The sequence below is a fragment of the Polistes dominula genome, unplaced genomic scaffold (assembly GCF_049000335.1).
Source record: "Polistes dominula isolate Pdom_NZ unplaced genomic scaffold, Pdom_raw_medaka contig_78, whole genome shotgun sequence".
Classification (NCBI taxonomy): Eukaryota; Metazoa; Arthropoda; class Insecta; order Hymenoptera; family Vespidae; genus Polistes; species Polistes dominula.
Window position 1 is genome coordinate 2,490,831 of NW_028301042.1, and position 18,270 is coordinate 2,509,100.

Genomic DNA, 18,270 nt, shown 5'->3' on the forward strand with positions numbered 1-18,270 from the left:
GACATGTAAATTAAACAATTTTTTTTATAAAATATATAATATTAAATTATAATTAATAAAAAAGGAAAAGAAAAGGAAAAGTTAACTCTTTGCTCATTGGTTAATACAAAATTGTAATCAATTGAATCATCCAATCACTGTAGACTTTACACAACCATGCTATGCTTACGTGAATACACGATTCTTCATCTTCATTTGCATCTCACTTCCATAAATGGAGTTTTTAAGCTAGTGTATCTTGAGATATTATCCAGAAGATTAGTGTAGTAAATTTTTAATTAGTATATAAAAAAAGAAAAAAAAATTGGTATTTTAATATAAAATAGTTTTTTAATTTATATTGGGCTTTCTTAATATTTGGTAATGTATATATTTTTTAACATATTTACTTGCAACAAATGAAAATATCTAATATACAAGTTAGCGTCTTATGCATAACCATTTTATTATAAAAATATTATTCTTCGTATCTGCATGGAAACATTGGTTAATTAAAATACTCGAATTGTATTGATCTCTCGATACAAATAGAATAATACGATATATATATCTTGTAAGATAATAAAACAAATATATATTTACACATTTTAATGAAACATTTATTAGTCTTACATTTATACGATATTTTTGTCTTATTTTTGCTTGTAAAATATGTAGTTAACGTTTAGTGAGATAAAAATTGAGATACTTTGTATATTAGGTATTCAATTTATTATTATTTAGCAAATTTCATTATTTCATAAGAGAATTTCATTTTTATTGTATATTACATATTATGAAATACGCAATATTATTTATTATTAGAATTAAAATAACGTGGATATAACAAGAAATATTGCATTTTTACTTAATATGGATATAGTATAAAGTATTGAATTCTATTTAATGTGGATATATCAAATAATACATAGTACTTAATATGGATATAATAATGAGTATTATACATTCTATTTAATATGGATATATTATTAAATATTGTGCATTCTATTTAATATGGATATAAAAACGAGTATTGCATTTTATTCAATGTGGATATATTACTGGCATGAGTATTGCTTAATACTTAATGTGGATATACCAAGTAATACATAGTACTTAACACTAGATATACCACCATTTTCAGTATACATATTTCTACCACACCAATCAAAATGACTGAGTGTATTAAAAAAAAAAAATGCTTTTTGAGGCTTCCAGTCTTTATTTACTCTTAAAAAATAACAAAAAATATTTAACAATAATAATTTTAATAGATATTTTTAAATAACAAAACGCTTAATTATTTACAGAACTTAAATATTACATGAAGTAGAAATTTTGAATTAAAATGGCCCGACCAGTCAAAATGACTGATCTGGTATATCTAGTGTTAATATGGATATAATAATGAGTATTATACATTCTATTTAATATGGATATATTACTAAATATTGCATTCTATTAAATGTGGATATAAAAACGAGTATTGCATTTTATTCAATGTGGATATACTGAGTATTGCATTCTATGTAATGTGTTGATATACCAACTATTGCATAGTTCTTAATGTGGATATAATAATAAGTATTGTATTATATTTAAAATGGATATACTGAGTATTACATTTTTACTTAATATGGATATAGTAAGAAGTATTGTATTATATTTAAGGTTAAGTTATATCTAGGGACCCTATAGGAGGGACGCGCCATGTACATTGCTGGGGGACAGGAACTCGTGTAGTCATGTGATTACGCGCGAATAATTCAAACGATAAGTTATAGGTTAGGTTTATACATTTATAATTGTAATTATTAAATGAGTAAATTAAACTTACACTTATAGAATACTACTAAAAAAACATGGCTGCACGATGCAACGGAAGCTGTCCCCCACATTTTCAGCCTAGCAATGTACATGGCGCGTCCCTCATATAGGGTCCCTAGTTATATCTAACCCTTAGCATTCCAAGTGTTCCTTTCATGCACCACGGATGTGCAACGTTCTACTTCAAATATATCGTTGAGTTGTTATCGGTAATTATTACGAATCAAAAATAATACTCCTTAGTCATTTACAAGTGTCACTTTAATATTTAAAATCTAACATTTAGAATCTTGCAACTTGAAGTATGTTGAGAATAAGTTGGTATTATTACCAATTGATAACCACAATTAAAAGTCAGAGCGTTAAGGGTTGAAATGTATATACTGAGTACTGGATTTTTATTTAATACAATTATATTGCTGAGTATTGCATATTATTTAATATGGATATAATAATGAGTATTACATTTTATTCAATGTGGATATAATGAGTATTGCATATTACTTAATGTGGATATAATAAATAAGTATTGCATTCTATGCAATGTGTTGATATACCAACTATTGCATAGTTATTAATGTGGATATATTAATGTGGATAAGTATTGTATTATATTTAAAATGAATATACCAACTATTGCATAGTTATTAATGTGGATATAATAATGAGTATTGTATTATATTTAATATGGATATAATAATGAGTATTGCATTTTATTCAATGTGGATATTAATAAATAAGTATTGCATTCTATTTAACATTAGATATACCACTATTTTCAGTATACCTATTTCTACCACACTAGTCAAAATGACTGGTGTATACAAAAAAATGCTATTTGAGGCTTCCAGTCTTTGTTTACTCTTAAAAAATAACAAAAAATGTTTAACAATAATAATTTTAATCGATATTTTTAAATAACAAAACGTTTAATTATTTACAGAACTCAAATGTTACATGAAGTATAAATTTTGAATTAAAATGGCGTCAACCAGTGAAAATGGTGACGGGTCTGGTATATCTAGTGTTAATATAAATATAATGAAAAATATTGCGTTATATTTAGGGTGTATATATAGTAGCATTAAATATATTTCAAAGAAAATAATCTAGATAAAGAAATGATTTAAACAATATTTAATATAATATTTTATATCAACGACCAAATGTGACATATTATAAAGGAACAAAATTTTAATTAGTCGATCAATTATTATACAGTTGTTTTTTTTTGTTATTGTTGACATATTAGTTTATTCTTTTTCATTTGTCTTGTTCTCTTCTTATAGAAATGGATAAAAGTAATGAAAATCTAGATAGCCACAATGAGAAGCGAAGAGGTGTATTTAGAAGTGTTGTTCAACCATCACAATCAAGAAACGCAGAAGAAAAGCAAAGACGTAGAGAAGAATGGAAAAAGCAAATGAAACTTCAGCAAGAACATGAAAAATTAAAAAAAGAAAGATATTAGAATACGAATTAAATCGTTATCGTGAAATAAAAGCAAGAAGCAGCAGGGGAAGATCAGCAAGTGAAAGCGATAGAAAAACAAGAGATAGATCTTCCCGAGATAAATCATTGGACAAAAAAATAAAAGCAACGAGTTCTAAATCATCCAACATGGCTGATAAGTGAGTTAAAACTTTAATTATTATTATCTAATACAAATATAAATTGATTTAACATACTAAGCGTTAAATCATGCTGGTTTTTAAAAAATTCACGTTAGATTTTCCATTTGCGCTGTGATTGTCCCTAGGTGTATTATCTTTGAGAATAAAAAAAAAAACAAATAAGAATATGTAAGTGTTTATGAGGATTTAATAATCATTTTGGCATAATTCAATTTTTTTTATTAACACGTGGAACGCCACGTCCGCCATTGGTGACGGGACATTAGACTTTCCGTTTAGGCCACACGTCAGTCATCGGTGGTTGACACTGAAAATGAGCGTGGCGCTGAACATGTTAATTTTTCTGTCATAAATAACCATTTACGCTTGATAATATATTAGCATGTGAATGGAATATTAATCAAAATGAGCTTGTTGACACTAAACGTGTTAAACATGATTATATGCTTATTAAAAGATTTCTATTAATATTCTAAATAGTTGTAACAAATTACAACAAATTGTAAATATTTAGATCGGGTTTTTCAAGCAGAGATGATTCAACTACCAGATTTCGAGGACCGGAAGGAGTTAAAATAAGCAAGGAAGAATTACGTACTATTACAGTAAACATACACAGAAAATTGTCTGTTGAAAATCCATCGTTCGAAATAAATCGTGACATTCTTGTACCGGAGGAAATTGTCATACGCAGAAGAAGTGGTAAATTATTATATAATGTCTATTATTATATATATATCTATATAAATATATAAATATTATTAGATTTATTTTGATAGACAAAGTATCAAAGATAAATATGTAAATACTATTACGTTTTAGTTTTAAATATATACATATGGTTAAATATATTTCCAATTATTGTTCTATATAGATAAAAGGAGAAACAGCAATTTTCTAAAATTACAAAAATTAATATATCTTTCGAATTTTAATATACACGCATACATTTCTATCTTTTTTTTTTTTTTTTTTTTTTTTTTTTTAATTACAAAATGAACATTTTACATTATTACTTGATTTTACAAAGTAATACTTCTTTTCAAAAATATTATCAAAGAAGAATTATAATATAGAATTATATTTATAAGAAAATATATTTTTATTCTCCATCTACGTCAACTGAAGATATTTATGATCCATTGGAGTATTCGACTATGAAGATAACAAAATATTTATATACTGTTTTTAGACCTAGAGCTAGCAACCGATTTAGGAAACTTTTTTTACAGAATGAATTTTTTACCTAATAAAGTTTGGAACGGAGTCGGCAAAAGTGTAGTCCGATAGTCAGACAACTTTTATTAAAATTAGGGGGGGGGACGGGCTACCAAAATTATTAAGTAATACTTCTTTTCAAAAATATTATCAAAGAAAAATTATAATATAGAATTATGTTTGTAAGAAAATATATTTTTATTCTCCATCTACGTCAACTGAAGATATTTATGATCCATTGGAATATTCGACTATGAAGATAACAAAATATTTATATACTGTTTTTAGACCTAGAGCTAAGAACTGATTTAGGAAACTTTTTTTACAGGGTGAATTTTTTACCTGAAAAAGTTTGGAACGGTGTCGGCAAAACTGTAGCCCGATAGTCAGACAGTTTTTATTAAAATTAAAGGGGGGGCCGGGCCCCCAAAATTGTTAATTTATGTTATAAAATAAATGACTAGAAATATAGCTGAAAATTTACGTAGATATTCAGAAACATGAGAGAAAGCACAGAGAAAAATGTCAGACGTGTAAGCTGACGACAAAGGGAATTGGAAAAAGTATAATTCCCAATATGAAAGTCTGTTCACTCCATTTGATTAAAGATGATTTATTTTTTAGCTTCACTTGAGTATTTTTAACAATTATTTTTTCTGATTATTATAAATTGTTAAATCAATAAATTTACTCATGCTTATATTGTTTTTGTGTATTGTTATAGCTATTGATTCAACTTGAATTTATTTAAAAAAAAAAAAACAAGTATTCCTAGTCAAAATCTTCCTTTAGGATCATCCAAAGAATGTGCTTGTCTTTTAGAACAAATAGATTCTCGAGAAGAAAGAATACGTAGAAGATCAATTGAATTAATGACAGTTAATGATATTGCAATACTGCCACAACATGTTTACAAATACCACTTAAACCAGCCTTGCATGAACAACTCATTCTAATTATTCGACCTGCCAGAGATCCCAATAGTACATACGTATAAGATACTTTCATTTCGGAGCAAACGATGAAAAATATAAAAATAAATAGGCAGCAAACGAAGGATCAAATGTTATGAAGAGCACTTAAATACTGCGTGAGCAATTCAGGTACATACAATATACGACAGTGCCCTTTAATTTTAATGAAAACTGTCTGACTATCGGGCTACACTTTTGTCGACACCGTTCCAAACTTTTTCATGTAAAAAATTCACTCTGTAAAAAATTTTCCATAATCGGTTGCTAGCTCTAGGTCTAATACATATATATATAATATCTTCAATTCGTAATTAATTAATTATTATTTATCCATTCAGGATTAAAATTCACTTCGAATACAACGCTGGATCTCGTGATTTGTATGCAATGCATTCAAGAGTGTAAGCACAATTTATTTCAATATTTATTATCGCTGTAATCAATATTTTTGCTTTTGCTTATTATATTTCATTTTTTTCTTTTTTTTTTTGGCTTGCTATATTTTCTTCTATTTTTTTCTTTTTTTGTTCAACCATTAATTTGAGTGCTGTGAGTCTAATTGTAATTTATTATTATTATTATTCTCTTGATTGAAAAAGAAATTAATTAAGTTTTTATAGATACATAGATAGATAGATAAATAGATAGATACATTTTACTGCTTCCCCGAAGAGTTACATTCCGTTTACAATTATATCCTTAACCTATCTTAACACTACCCTCTCCCTCACTTCTCCCTTCCTCCTTTCCCCTCCACTCGTCCCATACCCCGCTTCTACCTCCCTCACTCCCAACCTTGTCCCTCCTTTCCCTGTCTTATACTCTCAACCCAACTCATCCATTCTTCCCCTATTCCACTCTCATTCAAAATCTCTTTTATCTTCTCTTCTATTCCTCTCCCGTCCTCCTCACCTATCGTTCTGATGCAACCTTCCAACAAATGCTCCCACGTCTCTCTCTTCTATCCACACACCCTGCATCGTCTCCTCTTCCCCTCCTCCCAGTATCTTCCTTCCCTCATCTCATTCCCTAATCTGAATCTCGCCACTCTTCTCTTCCTCTCTTCCCTCCACTTGCCTTCCAAATATTTTGGTAACCCTTCCGCTACCACTAGCCTATATCACTTATTATATCTGGAGCTTTGTATTCTATCCCACCTTTCTTCCTCCAGCCGCCTTTTTTCCTCCTTCTCAATCTCTTCCCAACTTTCAACATCCTCCTTCTCCCTGCCCTGCGCTAACCTCTCTTTAAACTTTATCCTCTCTACTTCCCACTTTGACTTCTGTACTTCCTCCTCCCTTTCTCTCTCCTGCGCCTCTTTCCAACACTCTCTCGCCAGCTCACTTCCCTCTCCTCTCCTTAATTTCTCCTCGTACTTCCACGCTCTTATCGCCGCCTTTATTTCCAATTTGTCTCTTTTCCCTTCTTCTCTTATCATGTACCCTGGTGTCCTCCAGTCGTCTACTCCCATAGTCCACCTCAAAAATCTTTCCTGCACCCCCTCAATCTCCTTCCTCTCCTCCCACCCCCATATCTCCGCTCCATAACTTAAAACTGTCCACACTAGTGTGTCAAAAATAGCCACAACCTCCTCACCCAATCCTTACCGAACATCCTCCTTCCCAATCCCCAAATCTGCCTCATTGCGACCTCTGCCTTCTTCACCCTCTCCTTCACGTGTGCTTCCTGACCTCCATTTTTCCTGAACACATAGCCCAGATACCTGAATTCCTTCACCTGCTTTATTCTCTTCCCCTTCCAATTCCAGTCAATTTCTCTATTTCTTCCCCCTCCTCTCCTAAATCTCACAATCTTCGTCTTTATTATTCTATTATATATATATATATATATATATATATATATATATATATATATATATATATTTAATATATTTGTACTAGTTTTGTCTTATTTATTCTCTTTTTTTTTTTTAATTATATATTGCAATTGAAAATTTCTATGCATGAATAATAATAATAATAATAATAATAATAATAATAATTTTTTTAAATGGAATGATATTATGTGGTTGATTACAATATCATCTAGAGAAGATCACATTTGTGCATGACACAACAACAACAATATTTTCACGTAAGATTATTTAACAACACCTCGAATAATTTTATTATACAATTCAACTTTGAAGATTGTTTTAATTAAATTAAGAATACTAAGAAAAAACTAAAGTTCTACACACGTGTTAATTATAATTCTATCGTTTTTACATTTAAAATTAATTAGATATCTGTGAAAGATGGTAATAGAATACAAAAAAAAAGGTGCTTGTATATATATATATATATATAACATTATAAATAATATTTTAAAGAACAAAAATATTGTTTATTTTTTGTTCATGTTAGAAAAGAAAAGAAAAATCAAATTTACAATTTTAAAATTACGGGGATAATAATCCAATAACGTGATCAAAAATAAAGAAATTTTCTTCTATAAAGTGGCACAAGAAGTATCGATTGTAGTTTGCACAACAAAAAAATATCAAAATTAAACAAATCTCACGATTGGGCCCGAGTAGTATGGTTAAACGAGATGAAAATTAATCGTTTTGAGTGCAGTGGAGGACGCAAATGGACATGTCGAAGAAAATAAAGAACAACTGCAAGTCATATCAAGTTTATCCAACATTGAAGTTTGGAGAAGATCATATCATGATTTTGGGGTTGTATGACCAGTGAAGAGGGTGTCAGATGCGTTGAGAAAATTGAAGGTCGAATGATTTCAACATCATACACATCCATCCTGCAGAAAAGTTTCATTGGAAACTTGGCAAAGTGGAATAAGAACGCATAACAAATCATTTTTCAACATGACAATGACCCAAAACACCAGAAAAATCACCAAAGAATGGTAAACAGCTTATGGATTTATTTTTTTAGACTGGATTCCCCCATAGTCTCTCTCAATTTGAACCCAATAGAACACACTTATGGGGTTTACTAAAAAGAATAGTTGTCAATTTCGATCAATTGTTTGAGTCACTGTATATATATAATCAAATTATTCAATTTTAGAAGATTTCAAATTAAAATAGTTTTTTTCTTGTGTGCAATTGTTGAACAGTGATATATATATATATATTTGTTATTGTGCATTATGTCGTTTAGGATTTATAGTTCATATATATAAAATGTTTTAAATTATTCGTTTAAACTGCGTGTGAGTGCGTATATGTGTACGTATATCTCTGATTTTAATTACACAAGTTTATGGATAAGTGAATGAATTTATATTCAATGAAATTGAATATTTTTATTAACTAAAAAATATATTCATCATCCATCATCATCATCATCATTGAAGAATAATAAAGCATCTACGAAGAACTATAAATATTGATGTTAACAATGGTTCAGTGAATTTTATTAAAATATTGTGAATTTATTTATTTATTTATTTATTTATTTATTTATTTATTTATATATTGGCATCTCTAGCACTTGAATACGCTAACTGGTGGCTAAATTCAACATTAGAGTAGATAGGTCGAATTGCTACTGCCACGCCCCTGTCAGAGATCCCAATATATTCTTTCTATAGTGTTTCAATAGTGATATTTGTTTTTTTGTTATTGATGTTTCATCCGGAAGATTATTCATCAACTGTATAATTTGTTACATATACATATATCTATATATATTTATTTATATATAATAATGTTAATATATTAAAATTATTATTTATAATAATATAATATACGGTAATAATAATAATGAAATAAAAAAAATATATTACATTAATGAAAATGACGCGGAGAATGAAAAATGTATTTTTTATTTTTTTTTTATTTATTTTTTTTTTTTGTTAAATAATTTTATATACCAAAGTATTTATATTATTTAACTTCACTCATTTTATTCTAACATCGAGATAAATTTTTATTATCAAAAATAATACATTTTTAAGAACCAATTTTCTTGATAATAGGGAAAACATTACGGTTAATAATCAAACGGTAAATAGTATATAAAATTACTTAACACAAAATAATTGATTAAATGTTTAATATTTTATATATATATATATTTTTTATTCTAGGATTGTTTAAATTATAACACATACATATCCCCTAATGCTTGAATTTTATTCGCTATTCTATTTTTTTTTATAACACACGGGCATACATATATATATATATATATATATATAACAGATAATTATATGTATTCGAACAACTAATTATTTCCTTTTTTTTTTTTACATGCGTCATTGAACAGGAGAAGGTTCTAAACCAATATTTGAAAGGGAAGAACTAAAAAGCAATACTAAGGAACATACAACAGAAATCTTTGAAGAACGTCGTACAGTGAAGGCCGCTAAAAGTAGTGACACAGGTGTGTGTGTGTGTGTATTTTTGTATGTGTTTTATATTAATTATTAATAAATTTACTGTTTATTTATTAATCATATATAATAATATTGGGATCGGTAACACTTGAATACGCCATCTGGTGGCTAAATTCAAAATTAGAGTAGATAGGTCGAATTGCTACGTCACGTGTGGGATCTCTAACACTTGAATATGCTATCTGGTGGCTAAATTCAAAATTAGAGTAGATAGGTCGAATTGCTACTGCCACGCCTCTGCCAGAAATCCCAATAATAAATTTGATTTGTTAATAATTAATAATTTAAAATACAAATATTAGGTTATGTGTGATATTTATCGTTAAAAGGTACACACGAAGAAGAAAATAAAAACAACAAATGAAACTTCTTACACTTATTTATTTATCAAGTATATTTAGAAGAAAAAAAAGAAGAAAAAAAAATAGGGGATGTAAGAAATTTCATTTGAAAAAGTGTGTATTTTAATTTTTTTTTAGAAAGTATTCTTTTTAACATTTGAACATATTTGACAACAGGTAGAAAATCGGAATCACTTAGAAGACGTTCTTCACCATCTTCTAATGTGTCAAGGCATCGTAGTCACCGTTCTTCGTCTTCTCAACGTTCCAAGTATGTAATATAATTATTATTAAAGTGGTTATTATATTAGTATTATTTATTAAATTTTAATATATGTGATTAATTTATTAAATGAAATAACAAATATGGATATGATAATAGTAATGCATTTGATTTACGAATGATAAATATTGTTATTGTATTTATAAAAAGAATTTCATGATGTTTGAGTTCATTCAAATTGATTTTAAAATATATATTTTTTTACATTCGTTAATTAAATAGTATTACTTAACGCATTGTTGACCGGCATTTTTTTTTTTTTTTTTTTTTTTTAAACAATTTATCTCACCTCTAACCTCGGCTTAATTATCTTCGTAATTTGAATTGAAAAGTAAAACAATAAAAAATATAATCATAAATTAAACTTATATTATTTCTTTTTCTTATGATAAATAATGTTATAGACAACAGTTTTGATTAATTTAATATATATTTTCGCTGTGTTTTCATTTTAAATAGCTTGATGCGCAGAAAAAAAAAAAAAAAAAAGCAAGCGCATCAAGTGATCGGTCAACAAAGTGTTCAAATTATGTCAAGTATTGCAATATTTACTTGTATTAATGTTTTATTAATGATTTTTAATTAAATGTCCCTATATTAAGTGACACAGGGAACATTTCTTAAGTGTTTATGTTCCCCAAACAACACACACTTTTGTATTTCAGAATTGATGTTTAAAAACATAACCCCCCCCAACGTTTCGTTTGATTTAAGACTACTACTTGATTCAAAGACACAACTATTTAATGGCATATTATTAAGATTCTGCCAATATAGTCATATTAATAAAAAAAAAAAAAAGAGAAAGAGAATATAATAATACTTTTTAAAATTCTTTCTATATAAATTAAAACAAACACTATTGCACAATGTGGGATCTTTTTGGCAAAGTTTTTGTAAGGAGAGTCTATAAGACTCAGTTGTTCAAAAAAGGATATTTTGAGAAAGATTGCAATACAAAATATGATTTTATATATATATATATGTAGAAAAAAAAAACTAATAAGCATATTTATAAAAGAATAACCTTTAACGATACAAAATTAGAGAAACTGATTGATTATATATCAAATTAGCGTCAAATATTTTTTTCTTTACATTCATTTAGTTTCATTTTCTTTTTTTTGTTTTTTTTTTTTTTTTTATTATTATGCTTTTTCCATTCTTCATTTTTCATTAATGCTAACTTTTAATTTTTTTTTTTTATGTATATATTTGTATGGCTTAATAAATTAGTTAATATTCGTTAAAAAAAAAAAAAAAAAAAAAAAAAAGCACATTTCAATTGTATATTATATTAGGTTGTGAGTCATAAATAACTTCCGTTTTTATGAGACTAAGAATAGCGTTTCTGCCACTAATAAGTGCAAGACACTTTTCATGGTGTTCTTTTTTTTTTTTTGCACTCTTTGTATTTGTTAGACGTATCTATTGTATTTTACTCCAATATTACCTTTAAAAGGTTCGTCAAATTTGAAAAGACGTCCTGCACTCGGTTCGTCTTTTAAGGCCGGCGATGCATGTAAACGCCTAAATTTTAACCGTTTTTCAGAGGCTTATTTAAAATGGAAGGAATAAATGAATCGTTTTGAAACTCAGCATGTTTATTCATTACATATTAAAATATAAGAATCTGACTTTTTTTTTCTTCAAAATGGCCGCCGCAGTAACTAATCTCCTGAGTCGCTCGCAGCGAAACGTATCAATCATGGTGATTTTTAGCTTTAGTTACAGCAATCTAAAATTAAAAAAAAAAGGGTCAGAGCGTGTTCATAAAACATGTATCTTTTAGTTGAACTAAGGAAAAATTAAAAAGTAAAAAAATCGTAAATTGACACGACTCAGACTAAAAAGTCTGATTTTTGACCCTTTTTTTTAACAGTTTTTTGGTAAAAAAATGGTAATTTTAGAAAATTTTTGTGGCATTTTTAAAGTTCAACTAGAAGCTAATACTATAAAGAAAATGTGTGCTAAATTTCGTAAGAATCGGTTGAAACCTTTTTGAGTTATCTTTCACCACAGTTTGAAAAAAGTCGTTTCGAGAAAAACGCGTTCAAAGTTTAGCGTTCGCGTCTAGCGCCGAGTTGAGGCGGAACACTTAAATAAATTTTTAATCGATAAATAATGCGAATTTCATTCTAAAAATTTACAGGCATATTTTTAGGATGGTAAACTAACTATTTATGGGGAAAAAAAAAATTCGATTTTTTTTTTATTTTACATGTATCGCCGGCCTTAAGAAAAACTGTTAAATGTAACATTGACTACATAAAAAAAATGACAGAAGTCTAACTGAATCCTCATCTATACAGTGATATCAAAAATTCGTTTGTTTCGGTGACTTATAGTAGGTAAATACGAAAAATAGATTCTACATAGACGCATCGGAAGTTACTTATGACTCGACTTAATAATAATAATAATAATAATAATAATAATAGATTTTGAATCCTTATTCCTTTAATTATTGTAATCTGTCTAATGCTATATATATATATATATTTTGCTTTTATAATATATAATTGCAAATCACATAGTTGTTTTTTCTTCTTCTAACGTTTTGTCTTTATCACATAACCTTACATTTATGGATAAATAATATTGCACATTATAACAAAAAAGAAATATCTAATTGTCATCAGTAGTAGTAGGAGTGAGCAGCAGCACACACACAAAAATAAAAAAAATAGAATAATTATCATTGACTTGTTTATGTACCACCACCACCACCACCACCACCATTGTGTTGAGATGTGAAAAAAAAGATTTAAATTATTTTTTACTGCTTTTTATGTGTGTGTGTGTTTTTTTTTTGTTCTTTATAGAATAACTATAAAAATTATATTTACAATTTTATCGTTTATAAATAAGTTAGTTGTGTATTATTAATACACATGTGTGATGAAAAAAGAAAATTCCCCCCCCCCCCCAACAAAAAAAAGGCATTTTTGAATTTTGTCTTTTTTGTTTCATTAATGCATGAATTGATTTTTTGTTATTGTTGTTATTATTATTTGTTTTGTTCTAGCTTTACTAATGCTTCAGAAGAATTTTGCAGAAGAGCCTGTGGTGATGAATTGGCTTCTATTGTGGATTCTTTATGATTATATTGGATTCTAATCGTTTGATGTAATATTATACTTTATGTTTTTTTTTTTTTTTTTTATTTTCTGTCTCTCTGTATCTCTCTCTCTCTCTCTCTCTTTAACTCATACCCCATTCTTCCTAATATTTAATTCTCACGCTTTAGAAAAAAAACATTTCTTTCCCTTTCCACGCACCTTCCACGAGAGTAGTTGAGATAGAAAAGGTTTACAATTTTTTTTACAGTTTAATGATACGCTTAGTCTTTCTTTTTATTTTATTTTATTTTATTTTATTTTTTTTTCACTTGAAATTATACCCACAAACACAAGCAAATGCTTTTTTAATTCGATTAATTTCGATTTGTTTTGTGCATCGCTTATTTTATTATTTATATATATATATATATATATATATATATATATTGTATTTATTTATCAAATCAATATCATACCATTATCATTGATCATCATCATATTATACGCACATTAGTATGCAAATGTTTTGATTATACACGAATTAATAATTCCAAGCGTATATTATTACATTAAAGAGTAAACAAAATAATTATGAGGTAAGTTGTATTAATACGGTAGTTATAATAATAATAGCCCGTATATAATGTAAATATATTTACAAATAATAATATTATATAATAATTATTAACATTAAGAACAAAAACAATGTGGATATATAAACAAAATATTAGATCGTCCCATAAGAGCAACTTTTTTTTTTCTAACCTTCTGTTCTATTTTATACCCTTATGCCTTTTGTTGTTGTTGTTGTAAATTGTTGTATCCTTTTTGAGGAGAAAAATAAATCCCGAGAAGGGGTGGTACGTTTCTTTTTTTTTAATCAAATTCAATATGGTGGTCTCTCTCGTTGTTTGCCATGTTTGTCAAGTAAAATGAGGAATCTCAAATTTCGCAATGATTAACATATCACATCTTGGTTAGATGATTATGCTTTGGTTTTGGTAATTCTAATGTTTCTTGACTATTCTTCTTGACTATTTTTATCAAGCATGGCCTTGACAAAGTCCGTATCCGTCGTTTTTCGGTAGAGCCCACTGCGATATTCATTTTCCAGATTGAAATTTCTCAATTGAATTCTATTAAAACCAATTGGAAATGATTGTACATGTTGTAATTCATTTCGTCGATTGTATTCTTTGCATTATTCAACCTTTTTTTCAAAACAATTAAACATTACATGCTGTATTAAATGGCGTCTTTCATTTTACCCAAAGTTGTAAAGCTGTGAATGAAAGTTTTAAAAGAAACACTAAGATCCAAAAGAAACGTACTGTAAAAGAGCTTCTGGGACAACTGAAAGAGCATAACATAAAAGACCTAATTAGATAAGCAAGCTTCTTCTTGCATATTTGCACAAACAAAATAAAATAAGGGCATAATAATAGAAAGAAACTTATTGGACGACCTAATAAAAATATATGGATATTTTACATTGAGTATTGCTTTAAAATTGTAATATATGAAACTAGTTGTGTGAGGAGAGGGGATTTTAACATGTATATATATAAAATAGGTAAAGAGGATATTTTTAGACCAACGGATCAGACCCGAAAGGGTCTACATGAGGAAAGCAACAGTAACGGAGTTAAGAGTAATTAATTTCGCGACCGGAACAAATCTTATCGTCAATAACACGTATTTTAAACAAAAAAAGGTTCCATATATAAACAAACGTGGATCTTCGGATGGGAATAAATGTAATCAAATAGATCACGACGACACACGAACGTACTAGATGTTAGGTTGTACAGAAGGACGGATTGTGACTCTGATCATTTTTTGGTTATTGTTAGAATGAGGGAACGTCTCTCAAGAGTTCGAAACGGTGCGCGTATCACGTAGTTGAAATTCTGATACGAAATGGGATACCCCAAAAAACTGGTCAACCTGATTCAAGTTTGTTTAAAGGAAACAAGGGATAAAGTGAGAATAAGTAATCAAGTGTTGGAAACTTTTAGTACGCATAGCGGGTTAAAACAAGGGGATTGTACTGTCACCTCTTTTGTTCAATTTAGTACTGGAATTTGCTGTAAAAGAACTGCAGATTAGTAAAAATGGTCTGCAGTTGAACGGGACAACGCAACTGTTGACAATATTGTTTTGTTAGGGGACAATAAAGAGTCATTAATTAATAAGGCGATCAAAAATGTGCGTAATATTGGAACTTTGGTCATCCGGGATAAAATTTTTGAACGGGTCAGCATTTTTAGGTATTTAGGATCGATCTTACCGGTAATAATCCTTTATGATAGCAAAACGTGATTGTCACTTACATTACGGGACGGAAAGAAATTGAGGGTTTTCGAATATAAAGTTAATCGTAAAATGTTTGGTGCAAAACGCAATGAGTAAACGGGCGAATGGAGACAATTTCATAACGTTGAAGTACACCAACTGTATAACAAACCAGACATCTTTAATCGATTAAGATATGCAGATGTCACATGGGGGAAGATCGAACGGCGCATAAAATACAGATCGATATACCGAACGGGAAAAGACCACTGGGTAGACCGAGATGTAGATGGTAGGACAATATTATTTCGGGATCTTAAAAAAATAGGCTACGAAAACCGCGAACGAAGGAGTCAAGCTCAGGGACAGCGCGAACACTGGCGGGATTTATTTGTTGCGGCAATGAACTTTCCAATTACTAATGCCAATTAATAATAATAATTGCTTTAACTTTAAAATAATAACCTCAATTTTTATATATATATATTAATAAAAAAAAAACAATTAAATTATTGTACAGTTTTTTTTTTTAAGTGTTGAATGTTATTTGTTAAAGATAATATACTATGGACAATCATAAACATGTTAGAAATGTAATTTTATTTGATATTATTATTAATTCAAATTCTTTATTATAGGTCAATAGAATCGAAACATTCGAGTTGTAAATCTGATTGTAATATTAGGGAAAAAATTGATAGGTAATTTTATTTCATTAATTATTTAAATGTATGAAAATGTCTGAGATAATTTCACCGATCAATCTATAGAATAAACTTAAACAACAACGTTTGGTCAGAAATAAAATCTCAGACATTTAGTATATTTTAAAAAGTATTAAATATATGAGTAGTAATACCAACAAATTTATATTTATGTTATTACGCAATGTTTGTTTTTCATAGACGACACAGTAGAGAAAGATCTCGTGAAAGGGGTAGAAGAAGATACATTGAACATGATGATCGTCCAAGCGGTAGTAGCAACAGGTACGAATCATCGTCTCGAAATGTAGAAAGGGATTCTTATCGGGACTATAAAAAATATCTACGTGATCATTGTTCCAACCAAAATTATAGTCATAGGTAAGCGTAAAGGGGTAGAAATTAAAAGAAGCATACGATATTATATAACATATTTTCTAAAATTATGAATAGAAGTGAATCACGGAGAGGGAGTGATAAGGAAGAGGAAAGAGACAGAAGTAGCAGCAGCAAACTTAGGACGAGTCATTATAGTGATAGGGAAAGAAGATCTAGGTCTCGTTCTCGGTCCAGAGATAGTAGGTATAGGGAGAGACGGCAAGTGGCACAACCTCCATATGACATCAACCAGATACCTTATCCAGTTTATTACGGGGTAAATAAATATAGACGATACAAATATAAAAAAAAAGACATTGTATTAAAACTCGTAAATTTACAGCCACGACCTATGATGGTAGGACCAATGATGCCAATCAGAGGTCAAGTTCCTATACCTAGGGGCAGATTACCACCTTCTGGCATAGGACCTATAAGACCCTTCCCACCACGTTTTATGCCGCCAAATGCATATAGATTTGGTCCACCATCTAATTATTGTAAGGGCTTGTTTACTTCTTTATAATGAGCTTTTCACGATGATGATGATAATGATTAATAATAATAATAATAATAATAATAATAATGGTATCTCAAAAGAAAACTTTTGATTTTATTTTTTAGGGTTTGGACCAATGCCTTAGTCAAATTTGTGTTTGGAGAAAATTTTGGTAATAATTTTATATTTAATTGATACACAATTATTTTATCATATAAGATCATTGTAATATCTATTTTAACAAATTGTTACGTTAAATTAATTTAACGTAAACTTAATTTTAAGTTCTTAATCGATGATGAAGTAATTAAAATCTTGTACATTGAATAACGAAATATAAATTGTATTTAAAATGAAGCTGCTTCTTTCACACCGTTCATGACCGTCGTTTATCCATCACCCAGTGTCTCACGCTTAAATGTTTCATCGAGTTACGAAAAAAAGCAAAAAAAAAAATTACTATATACTCAATTGAAAATTTAAATATTACAAATTTAAACGTATATCAATTATATAGAAACAATTAGATATAAAGCAGCGCTGCTAGATGGAGACACACGAATTATGCGCAGCGCCCCCACAGGGAAGAAAAACGAAAATCGACGCCACGTCGATAAATGAGCAAATAATGTATTATTAATTCTTTATTCAATTAATATATTAACCTATGACGAAATGATTATGATTCTCAACCAATTACGATTAGGA

The 18,270-nt window shown here is 28.5% G+C and overlaps 1 protein-coding gene across 1 annotated transcript; it reads left to right on the forward strand.

The window, feature by feature from the left end:
• Nucleotides 1-2,028: 2,028 nt before the first annotated feature.
• Nucleotides 2,029-17,919, forward strand: LOC107071725 (uncharacterized). The gene is given in 10 exon segments (XM_089174968.1): nt 2,029-3,266; nt 3,269-3,437; nt 3,955-4,142; nt 9,871-9,987; nt 10,519-10,612; nt 16,620-16,682; nt 16,887-17,066; nt 17,139-17,340; nt 17,407-17,563; nt 17,688-17,919. Coding segments are annotated over 10 exon segments (1,359 nt in total). The 5' UTR covers nt 2,029-3,097; the 3' UTR covers nt 17,708-17,919.
• Nucleotides 17,920-18,270: the final 351 nt, after the last annotated feature.